General features: G+C 42.8%; 2 protein-coding genes across 2 annotated transcripts in view; both read right to left on the bottom strand.

The window, feature by feature from the left end:
* The window catches only part of gpr185b (G protein-coupled receptor 185 b), a gene marked incomplete at both ends in the record, with an annotated part of 171,215 nt that overhangs the window by 13,669 nt on the left and 145,046 nt on the right, over positions 1-12,500 (bottom strand). The gene's annotated exons all lie outside the window — the stretch shown is intronic.
* Positions 6,324-10,024, bottom strand: LOC307269415 (uncharacterized protein; the record flags this gene model as incomplete). The annotated part of the gene is made up of 8 exons (XM_080052381.1): positions 10,016-10,024; positions 9,138-9,227; positions 8,724-8,862; positions 8,433-8,607; positions 8,211-8,347; positions 7,951-8,044; positions 7,486-7,821; positions 6,324-6,392 (listed from the first exon to the last, which is right to left on the bottom strand). The coding sequence occupies exons 2-8, from the start codon at positions 9,217-9,219 to the stop codon at positions 6,324-6,326; spliced, it is 1,032 nt and encodes a 343-aa protein (XP_079908507.1). The 5' UTR covers positions 9,220-9,227; positions 10,016-10,024.

Raw genomic sequence — 12,500 nt, 5'->3', positions numbered from 1 at the left:
ATGTTCAAGAGTTGGTCTACCTAAAACAGTGGATATTCTGCCCTTCCTAGACGTTGGTGCTGAGTTTGGCAGATAGCTAAACAGTTCTCCAAATGACAGACAAAGGCTTCCAGTTTAGGGTGATTTATTGCCTCTCATTTAGATAATTCCTTTTTGTAAAACTGAAATACAAGAACACATGCATACAAAACATTAGCATATGCATGTGCAAAACGTAAGTATACATGTCCAAACAATGTTTTATTTAAGCCAAAACATCTTCACAATAACTAGCATAACTGCTATAGCTAACCATTGGAAACAACAGGCGCGAGCGCCGCTAGCTTAATGCTAACATACATGGGAAATGCCATTGACGCGCTAACGAAGTTAGCATTACTAGCGCGGTCATTTGTAACAGTATTTACCACATTTTACTAACATACAAACAACAACATGAACCTAGTACTTACAGATATATATTTTCTATGCTCTGTGGAAACGAAAAGATGACTGCTGACTGTCCTGCATTGAATGTGCTCTCCCTTGCTCCACACTGACCAACTGTAGCAGTTCTAACTGTGGCAGGCTCACGTCACACATTTATATTAACACTTGCTGCCAGTAGAGGGCAGCACATCACTTGCTGCCAGTAGAGGGCAGCACACTCCCTGCCTGGTAGAATATTTTATACCACTACACATTGTCATTTTGTAAGAGTAAGATTACCTCTGAAATCAGTCACAAATGCACTTTAGGAGTGCCCTGCTTGACTACCCTCACTTCTACCTGACGAACCCGCTTGTCCTGACTAGGTACAGTCTTAAGAAGTCCAGTGGACCACTCAGTTCTTCTGACTTCTGAGTGCTTTGACAGTTCAGCATCTCCCACCTGTAGATTACGTCCCTCAGAATGTCATTTTTTCCTGGGTCGAAACATTGTCGGTATTCCTGTCTCAATCTCCACCGGACTGCTTCGGCAAGACCTTGCGCTCTTTCCCAGTGCTTGATGATATCGAAGTCGGGAGCAGACAATGTCTTCGGTGGCAACAACATCTGAGGTCTCTTGGTTGAAGTACGCCGTAGGGATGAGAGACGCTTTACGGCTTGAGGTCTGTTGTTTGGAAGGCAGTTCATTGATGCCCGAAAAGGTAAAGGGGCAACCCAGGTACCTGAACTGTCTTTATACACTTGCTTCTCTAGTATCTCCAGGAACATCTCATCGTCTACAGAATGAGCAGGTTTATCATCGTGCTGCGTCCTCTGAAACACTTGGCTGCCAAGATCGTCTGTTTCTCTCTCCAGATGATGCATGGGGCATTGAAGACTCAGGTTCGGAGTGTGACTGAGCCTTTCTCTGACTTGAATGTTGTTGTTGCATGGACTCAAGAGTGAAGCTCGTCCATTTTGTAGGATGTTGGTCCTGTACACACTGACACCGGTTGGCTTATGTGCCCCTCCCAGACACACTTCTCCTACAATGACCCACCCAAGGTCAAGACGTTGCGCATATGGTTCGTTGTTGAGCCCATTATACTGTTCCCTGACCTTGTGGACACGGAGAACGTCTCTGCCAAGGAGGAGGAGAATTTCAGCTCCGGGATCAATTTCTGGAATTTTGCTCACTACTGTCTTCAGATGTGGGTAGTAATAAGCAACTTCTGGTGACGGGATTTCTTCTCGATCATCAGGTATCATGTCGCACTCAATTAGAGTGGGAAGGGGGAGCTGAGTTGAGCCATCCATGGACTCAACAACAAAATGGTTGGCACGTCTTCCCGCTACCTCCATGACACCTGAGCATGTCTTCAAGGTATATGGCTGTGGGTGTCCATCGATGTTGAAAAGGTTGAAAAAGTCTGTTTTTGCCAGTGAACGGTTACTTTGTTCGTCAAGAACAGCATACATCTTGACGGCTCTTTCTTCCTGCCCAAGAGGATACACCTTGACCAAACACATTTTTGAGCATGACTTGGAGCTGGTTGAGTTCCCACATATTTCAGTGCACTTTGATGTTACAGCAGTTGGATTCGGGTCCTCTTGCTCCCTGCCATGATCTAAAGTGGTTGCATAGCTCTCTGGCTTTTGTGGAAGAGGTCCTGGATGTAATGCTGCAGGATGCCGCTCGCTACCACACTCTCCGCACTGTATTGTCTTAGTACAGTCTCTGGCCATGTGGTGAGTTGAGGAACAGCATCTGAAACAAATGCGCTTTTCTTTTAGAAAAACCTTTCTTTCTTCTAAGCTCTTGCCTCTGAACAGGCGACATTTCCTCAAAGGGTGTGGCTTGCCATGCAGTGGGCAATGTTTATCGGGATCCATGGAGCTCCCTTCTTCGGTATTGTTCTGATTGGCTCCTGTAGCTTGTGAAACATCAGTTTTCCTGACAGAAACTGGAGGTTGGTGTTTCTGCTTTACCCAATTCTCTGTTCTTTGAGTGCTGGCACTAGTGACATAAGCAAAACTGGGATCGTTACGAGTCTTCGCTTCTTCAGTTATGAAGTTGACAAAACATCCAAATGGAGGAAAGGACACTTCATGGTCCTTCTTGTACTTTGAGGCAACCCTAACCCATCTCTCTTGAAGGTTGTATGGGAGTTTCGCCAGAATAGGATTGACTCCATGCGCGGTATCAAGGTGAGAAAGGCCAGTGAGAAAGCCGTTGAACTTTGCAGCATGCAGTTCCAACAGAAGATCCCCCAACTCTCGCAGACGCTGGTTCTCTCTGTTTGCAATCTTTGGAAAGTCCTCAATCTTTGTTAGCAGTGCATGCTCAATTATTTCCGGTGCTCCAAAACACTCCTCGAGTCTCTGCCACACCATCCTGAGACCAGCTTGAGGGTTATTGACGTAGGCAGCTCTGATTCTTTTAGCCTGTGAAGCTGACTGTGGGCCAAGCCATTTGGAAAGCAGGTCTAGCTCCTCTTGATGTGAGATGCTCAGATCTTGTACTGCACTTATGAAAGATGTTTTCCAGGCCCAGTAATTTTCTGGTTGGTCATCAAATTTTAGCAGACCTGAACTGATCATCTCTCGTCGCATCAGATATTTTGCAAGATCTGAGGTTTCTGTCGGTTGGGCTCTCACAGGTGTGGTAGTGGGTAAATTGGGCTGAGGATGGTAAAACTGGTCATGGTTGACTGACGTCCTGCCATAGGGACCATAACTACAGCTGTTAGGTTCCATCTTTGGGAGCAAATCACGGCTGTGTTGTGGTGCAGTCATTTCTTCCATGTGTGTTTGTCCAGCAGAAACATATGGCAGAGGTTTGAAATCCTCGCTGCCGTACTGATGGTGCTGGCGGCCATTTGGTGGTTTTGCTGCCTCATCGATGTCCGCAGATCTCTGTGGTGCTGAGGTCTCAGGAGGATTTACTTGAGGTGTACTCTGACCAAAGTTTAACCCTGAATGCAGCTGCACATACTCTTGTGTTCGCTGAGCTGGGTTAGGTGGTGGCATGTTGTTTAGTTGGGGCTGTTGTGGGTCTCCACTTTCCTGCGTGGATACTTCCCATGCTTGAGCCTCAGCTACTGCCGCTGCAGCTTCTTTCTGTGATTTGAGTACAATCAAGTCTGCGTCTAGGCCAGCTTGTTGTTTCAAGATGTCTGCTTCCTTTTGTGCAAAGGAGAGTTTGACTTTTGCGGCTTCTGCCTTTGCACGTGCTCTGAGAGCAGCGGTAGATGACGTGGTGAGCTGGCTGGAGCGTGATGAACCAGTTTCTAACGATTCTTCCTTTGCTTCGTCCGCAGGAGTTGCCATGTTTGCTGAGCCTTCTCTGTTGCTCATTATGTGCAACTGAAAAACAATCTGTCTTGTTTTTCCAGCAGAGCGTGATGAGAAGGATATCTTTTTACTATTCTGCCCTTCCTAGACGTTGGTGCTGAGTTTGGCAGATAGCTAAACAGTTCTCCAAATGACAGACAAAGGCTTCCAGTTTAGGGTGATTTATTGCCTCTCATTTAGATAATTCCTTTTTGTAAAACTGAAATACAAGAACACATGCATACAAAACATTAGCATATGCATGTGCAAAACGTAAGTATACATGTCCAAACAATGTTTTATTTAAGCCAAAACATCTTCACAATAACTAGCATAACTGCTATAGCTAACCATTGGAAACAACAGGCGCGAGCGCCGCTAGCTTAATGCTAACATACATGGGAAATGCCATTGACGCGCTAACGAAGTTAGCATTACTAGCGCGGTCATTTGTAACAGTATTTACCACATTTTACTAACATACAAACAACAACATGAACCTAGTACTTACAGATATATATTTTCTATGCTCTGTGGAAACGAAAAGATGACTGCTGACTGTCCTGCATTGAATGTGCTCTCCCTTGCTCCACACTGACCAACTGTAGCAGTTCTAACTGTGGCAGGCTCACGTCACACATTTATATTAACACTTGCTGCCAGTAGAGGGCAGCACATCACTTGCTGCCAGTAGAGGGCAGCACAGTGGATGTTCAAATGGCTTATGGATCAACAGATTCCTCCCTTTATATCATAGCCAAAAAATAAAGATCTATCTTTCTATATTTCTATCAACCAGTTTAGATTGACTATTGGTCCAGGAAAAATGATGCAGATTATCATTCAAAACAAACCGTTTTTACACCTGAGCCAGTTAGTATAACTTGCTTATCTTTCACAATAACTGTCAGAATTTGACAAAATACTGGCATCTCTCAGCAACCTCAACGCACACCAATAAACAAGGCCGATATTCAGTGCGATTGTGTTTTACCCATTTCAATGACATAACACAAGTAAATCAATGTGTTTAGTTGCAACATTTTTCCTGGACCAGTAGTCAATCTACACTGGTTGATAGATTCCAAATGCTTTGCCTCATCACACACACACTAAGTGTGCAAAATTGGTCCAATGATATCAACAGAATAATTTTCAACTGTGTGGAAATATTGCAGAGTTCAATAAACATGAACGCTTGACACCATAAACATGAGGTAGCTGTGAATTTGTTTGTGCAGTATAGCAATGTTCTTCATGTGTGTCTTTTGTTAGGAATATCAAACTTTCTTCATCTATGCAAAACAGTGTGAAAGGACACAAAAGCAACAGCAATGTCTTGCACTGAATGATTCTACTGTAGCAGTCTAGCGCGAATCTCTGCGACACGTGGGCTCTCATGGACTTTGCCTATGTCTATGTTGTACACAGTGGTCTGTACAAAGGTGTACATGTTTTGGAGCATCTGATTGTACATGATACCAAACACAAAGTGTGTCTTAAAGAGTTCGTCGAAAGCTCCAAGAGAGCTGGTTGACCTGCATGGTATGGCTTGCTTGTCAATCACGATGAAGAACTCATGGATGGTATCCCTGTTCATCCCAATGGCAAGAAGATAGGGCTGAGTGGAGCTGGTGATGGCATCAACATGTTCCTGGACGCTCGTTCCACTCTGATAAAAGATAGGAGTAAAAGTTAAACATTGATCACAGATTAAAATGTTTTAATGTGGTTCAAGAACGTAATTATTAATAAAGGTATAAAAATAAGTTTGAAATATTTAGATCTCATATATTTTGAATTTGAAATTTTAAGTTTAAAGTGGCATAAGAGACGATTTAGGTTGTCCATCAATTTAACATTACAGATGTTGGAAAAACACAAGTGCTGCACAGCTCTGATGATTAGTCCGACAGAAGCTCTTGATTGAGACATTTTAAGTATAATTACACCAGATGTGTCATATTTTTCTTTTCCAAACAACCTTACAAACTTCATTAATCGTCATTACTTCAAAAATTACAATTTCAAAAAAAGAAAACAAATGTAACTCTTGACATTCCGATAACCAACAATACACACCTTCATGAACACAACCAGATGCTTTTCAGCCTGGGATGCTGACACCCTGCCAGGTCTTTTTCGGCCTTGGGTTGAAGGAGGAATCAGGTGGAGGAGGAGGATAATTGAGGAAAGGTCACTGTCCCATCCTATACACAGATACAAAAGAAAGAAAGACAACAAAACACATCTTAAAGCTACAGCTGAACCAAGAATAAACTGGGGAATCATAACAGGAAAAATTCATAGCCTTAAATGAAGTACAACAACCTACCAGAGCCAAGAGAGGCCTCATCCTCTTCTCTTTCATTTGATGTAGCTTCTGCACAATAAATCAGTTCCTTAAGTTCACTTGCTGTAGGGAGGGCCTTGCTCTGCTGGATGATTTTTTGTTTAAATATAGTAGGCCACCTATATGGAGAAATTATTATTTAATTTTCAATTCTGGATTTTATTTAATATAATGTTTCGATAATAATAATAATAATAATAATAATAATAATAATAATAATAATATAGATTTCAAACATACCTTTCCAAAAACTTTGCAGCAACATTTTCTCCAAACTGCAAGATGAAGTCTTGCTCAACCTGCAATACATAAATGACATAGCAAGAAACATAAAAGTGACAGTTCAGGTTATTTGTAGTGATACAAATAATGCTTTAACACTTAGGGTGTATTCACACATGCCGTGTTTAGTTCGGTTGAAACGAACTCAGATGCACTTCTGCCTTCGGTGCGCATCTTTCAGGCAGGTGTGAATACAGCAATCGCACTCGGGTGCGGACCAAACAAACGCTCCGAGACCCAGCTGAAGAGGTAGTCTCGATGCGTTTCCAAACGCACTCTGCTGCAGTTCGTTTGTGGTGTGAATTTGTTCGGACTTGATCCGACCCAAATGCAGGAGGCACTGTGCCTTTTCTTTCTTTTCTTTTTTAATAAATAGCCGTCAGCTTCACATTATGGGAAAGTGTTGTTGTCACCATTATTAGGAAGATTAGTTGTGGTTTGACCGGGAGCCCAGAACAATATAAATGCTGAATGTGTTCAGCGATCAGATGAAGGAGAGGGGAGCGTCTCTCGCACAGTGCCAACAGGTTCACGCTGCGCAAGAAGTGTGTGTTTTTATTTTGCTTCCCATGTACGGGACAGTCAATACTATCCCCGTGTCAGTTTGGAGCTGAACTGCGCCGACCCAGCTGATACACAGCTTAATCAGCTGAGTGTCAGCTTGAGCCTATTCTTCTCGCGTGACGCGCATCCAGCACCAAAAATACAGTAAAAATGATGTTTCACATCGTAGGCTACAAGCCACATAACGTGGCATTGACATAAGGCTACACATTATGACCATATGAAACAACAATGATTTGATGTTTTTCCTCTTTATTTATAGGTTAGATGTAGGCCCTTTTATTATTTTTAGCCCCATATTATATCAATGATATATATTTCGCAGTTTAAACTTCGTGCTTCCTGTTTCTCTCCACCCCAGAATGTCTGTCCAATGAATGAATGACCTCAGATCACGTGTGGTTTTGCTTCGTAATGCTGGTTCACTTGCAAAAGGGGCAATATGAAAGTGGACCACACCAAACAAAAAAAATCAAAACTCTATTTGGTCTGGACCAAAGCAAGTGCACTAGCGGACTTTCCCAGTGTGAATACACCCTTAATTACCAGGCCTTTGACGTCTCGGAAGCGTGGAAATTCAGTCAAGACGTCTGAGGATTTCTCTTCATCGAGGACGATCTGACGACGATATTCAAATGTAATCTTCATCTTCTGCTTGACAGAAGCCTCATCAGAACAATACTTCATGAATGACATTGCCTCCTTGCATTGCTCTTCAGTCAGGGTCATCTCAGGACTTAATGATACATCTCTTCTAGCTTTCGGTCCTCCACCAGTCTGACGAGGAGAAGCTCTGGTCTCTGATGTAGCATTGCTCTTCTGGATGGTTTTGAGCCTCCATGCTAAATAACCAGTGCCACTTTCACCATCATAGAAATGTTCCTTTAAATAAATAAAAAAACAATAATTATTAAGTAGAAACCTGTACTTGTGTACACCCACCAGTCAATATCGTATTGCTTATTGTATTGTAGTTTCTGTATATTTGTTGGAATGCATAAAAATACTTACATATCCATTTTTGGAATATGGATCCATCAGGTACGGGAACATGGAAACTATGCCTTTGGCATACATCTCTCTGACATGCCGTGGCGGTGCCATCCTGCAGAGGGTAAAACAACACATAACAAACAAGTCTAACATTGAAGATTTAAAGTTTAAAAACTAAGTCTCTAAATAAACACAAAACTAACTGATGAAGGCAATGAAGTGTGAATGAACAGCCAAATCTGATTTTACAAACATGAGTCCAGTAAAGTTTTTCTTACCCATGAGCTTCAGTCATGTCGGCAGCAAGGATGTTCACCATCTGTCGCCGTGAAGAGTCAGTCAGACTTTTTGTCCTGTTGTATTCTTTCACAATACGGTCTCCACCTGCTGTCTTAGCCAGAGCTGATTCAACCAACTGTGAAACAACACAGGAAATACAATAAAAAGTGAGCAATTCCCAAAGGAAACTGCCACATCAAACATTATACACGTCAACATACGCGTTTTGCATCTTGGTCTTGTTTCTGCCGTTTTACTGACGGACTTGAATCCTCCTCCAGAATGATGGTGTCATCAGAGGTGCAAGATACAAGTTCTAGGATGACTGAATCTTCAGGGTTGTAGTTAGAAAGTTCCAGTGCTGCATCAGTGAACTGCCTGTTGCTCCCTCGAATGCTACATGTATAGGAGAGGGATGAGAGAGAAACAAACACATCCCATTTGTCAGTTTTTCACAACCTACATTTGTAACCGAGTCTAGCTCAAAGAATAGAGTCATGACAGAAACTTACTGTTTGAATCTGATTGTAAGTACACCAGCGTTTGGCTGCTGTGCAACATCTTCAAAGACGTCTGCGTCCACCTCCGTTCCCGTCTCATCATACACTGTGACGCCTTCAGAGGGTGGCGGGATGGAGAACTTCATGAAAGCTTTAGGAAAAATACACAAACAGAGGTTTTAAACCCTTAAACATGGTCAATGTGTAGGGCACCTAATGTCATCATCATTATTATTTACATACTATGTTAAACTTAATACAAACTCAACTAAGCCGACCACCATTGGTTGCAGTGAAAAACCCAAGAGAGCTAGCTTGCCTGAGAGCAAGACAAATATTTACAATCATTAGAATATTGATAACATGACATGACAATATCCACTTTCCTTTTGTTTTTACAATATACGTAGTATGACTAATACTCACCAGCATTCAAGAATTCTTCAAAGTTTGGCTCTGTTATCTTGATATATTTTTGTTCCATATTTATTTTAGTTTTTATCAACATGATGGCACCTGTAAAATCAGATGAAACAATTGTATCATCTACAGCACAGCACTTTTTAATATAGCATATAGAAGATCAACTTAAAGCCCTTTCACACCAAGCAGATATTCCTCCAAATAATTTTTAACAGACTTAATGCATTCTAACATGTGCACACCGTTGTGGAACATTCATGCAGGTAAAACACATATTTGTGTCTCAAAAACATAGTAAGCTCATTCAGCCTCCTTCCCATAGCAATATTTCCTATTACATTGTAATGAAACCAGACTAAAAACATTTCAGTAAAAAGAATAAAACACCAACACACTATATCAAATAGACCAACATAGACTTGAGCTGTTTGTATGTGTTCAATTACCGAATTACAAAAGGCCTAACAGCCAAGGCCAAAGCTAGCTTGAACATGCCTGCCTCTTGAAGCTAATTAGGCTAACAATTAGCCAAAGGAGGCAGGCACATTTAAATAAGCTTCAACATTTCCGACAGAGTTGGACGATAGTCCGTTAATTAGCCGCTAGTTTATGTTAATGGTCTGTCATCCAACTCTCAGTCTCTGGCAATGTTGAAGCTAACTTAAATGTGCCTGCCTCCATAGGCTAATTATTAGCCTCACGAGGCAGGCACATTCAAGCTAGCTTTGGCCTTGGCTGTTAGCCCTTTGTAACTCGGTATTTGAAGATATACAAACAGCTCAAGTCTGTGTTAACCAGCTATAACACGTTTTGTAAAATGTTACTCCGACTGCAATGCCAAAAAAATTGGTGTATTAACTGATAAAGTAAGTGCAACTTACCGAGGCTTATCCTTGATGATTACAATGGCAAAATGGCGACGTGAGCATCGTGGTCCTGAGCAGGAAGAATGAGGTGGGGGCGGAGATTTCCAGAATAGGCTTCAGAGTTGTTTCGAAGGAACACCTGCCTTCAACCAGTTGTCAGTCACTACTCTTGCTTTTGTTAAAATAACTCTGATAGAGTACATGTGCTTTAACACTGTACATTTTACACTGTAAATGTTAACTCTGAAATTTAACATTCACACTGGCTGATATCTTACTCTTGGTTTGTTGAAATTACTCTCACTGTTGTTGTAATAACTCTGAAGGAGTACATATTTTTTGACAATGCCTTTTTAACTCTTGAGAATTTACTGTGTAAGTTGATTAAAACGATACACATAAGTCAATAACCATAAACTAATCTAATTTAAGAAAGCAGACATAACACAAGCAATAATAAGAACAGTTTAGAATCAAACCCACAGGCTATAGTACATGTGTATGTACTACTGTGTGTGTGAGCGTCAAAAAGAAAGGGGGGTGGACCATGGGGTGGACACCGCCCAAAGCCAAAAATGGCGGACAGCTTGTGACGTTTTCGTCACGTGAAGGGGGTCACCGATGGCGACGCAATCACGTGGCGGAGACGTCCTAACTGTGACGTGTGACGTTAAAGTCACGTGAAGGGGGTCAGCGCTCGCGACCCACTCAATATAACTTTGGAAACCACAGAAGTCAACACTCATATGCTTAACAATCGCGACGCAAATGTAAGAATATGTGTTGGTGTGCGGATGTACAGAGTTTGAATAAAGAGAGAGAAAGAAAGAGGAGATCAAGTAAAAGCTTGCCACAGAAAGTGCACAGTTAGTTGTTCACCTTGATTTATAGCCTACAGTCATTCAATCTGTGAGTGGTCTCACAAAACTGATGCTGCTTCGGAGATATCAGAGGGGAACAGCTGTTCTGGCACGTAGCGACAATCACAACAATCAAACATCTCCCGGAAAGCGGGAGGAAAAACCACAGTGAGCAGTTAGGCAATTATTATGAAAATAATGCTGTCAGAATCACATTTAACAAGGGAAAAACGACTCGTCAGTTGGTACCTTAACCTTAAGTTAATGTATACCTAAATATATATCTATAGCCTAATTTATAGCCCAGACAAATGCCTACTGTGAACCGTCTCCGACGGTGATGAGAAGCGATGGGTAGGATAGGATCCTGTGGTCCACACGGCAGGTTTAGAGGAGGGTCCTGCTTGTTATGCCGGTGGAGGAGCGATCTTGCTTCTTGGGGGAAAGACGGGGCCCGTGCGGTCAGCTGGCTTGCTCCGGTAGTGGCGTGCGTCTTTTGCAGAGACGGCGAGGCAGTTTACTGTCTGTTGCGTTCAGAGACGCTGGGCTTCTTCTCCGGCTGGTAGGGAGGAAAGCGCAGCTGAGTTTCAGCAGCCGTGGTAGGATGAAGTTTCCTGGGTGAAACTTCCTTCGGATCCGGGAAGGTAAAGACTGCAGGCAAGCAGTCTGTGAGCTCAGTTTAAGTTTGCAAACACCCGCTTTGTGGATGGCTCCACTGCTAAAAGGCGGTGATTTTGGGGTGCTTGCTGGTTTTATCATAGCATGGTCACATGGTTGACTGGAAGATCTCAGCCAATGGGGTTACAAAACCTTATCAGGTGTGATGAAACTAGGGCTGGGTCCCTTCGTTTTATGACCCCTTGTTCTGGGGGTTTTGCCTCCAGAAAACTCAAATCCAGGCTTCATTTTACCCATGTAGGCCTCAAGGGTTCCTTATCAGGCTTTGAAAAGGGGAACTAGGCCTCATTTTCCTCATAGGTTTCTATTGTACTTTTTAGCACTGCTGTAGGCACAACATATATATAAACACACACACACACACACACTTTTTAAGCCCACCAAATCCCCACAGTGCTGTCGGATCGTGTGATTGGGTTGTTAGCGATATCTATAGGGAGCGATAACTCTGCTTTGATTAAAGGTCTCTTAGTGAAAGGTCAAGAGGGAGAGGGAGAGACAGACAGACAGACAGACAGACAGAGAGAGAGATAGACGGACAGACAGACAGACAGACAGCCAGATAGAGAGACAGACAGACAGACAGACAGACAGACAGACAGACAGAGAGATAGACAGACAGACAGACGGACACACTGACAGAGAGACAGGCAGACAGACAGACAGAAACACTGACAGAGAGACAGACAGACAGACACACACTGACAGACACACTGACAGAGAGACAGGCAGACAGACAGACAGACAGACAGACAGACAGACAGACAGACAGACGGACACACTGACAGAGAGACAGGCAGACAGACAGACACACTGACAGATAGACACACAGACAGACAGACAGACAGACAGACAGACAGACAGACAGACAGGCAGGCAGACAGACAGAAAGACACACACAGACAGACAGACAGACAGACAGACAGACAGACAGACAGACAGACACACACACACACACACAC

Source organism: Ammodytes marinus (assembly GCF_949987685.1).
Source record: "Ammodytes marinus genome assembly, chromosome: 23".
NCBI classification, from domain to species: domain Eukaryota; kingdom Metazoa; phylum Chordata; class Actinopteri; order Uranoscopiformes; family Ammodytidae; genus Ammodytes; species Ammodytes marinus.
The sequence above is the reverse complement of the archived record's forward strand: the minus strand, read 5'-3'. Positions and strand labels throughout refer to the sequence as shown.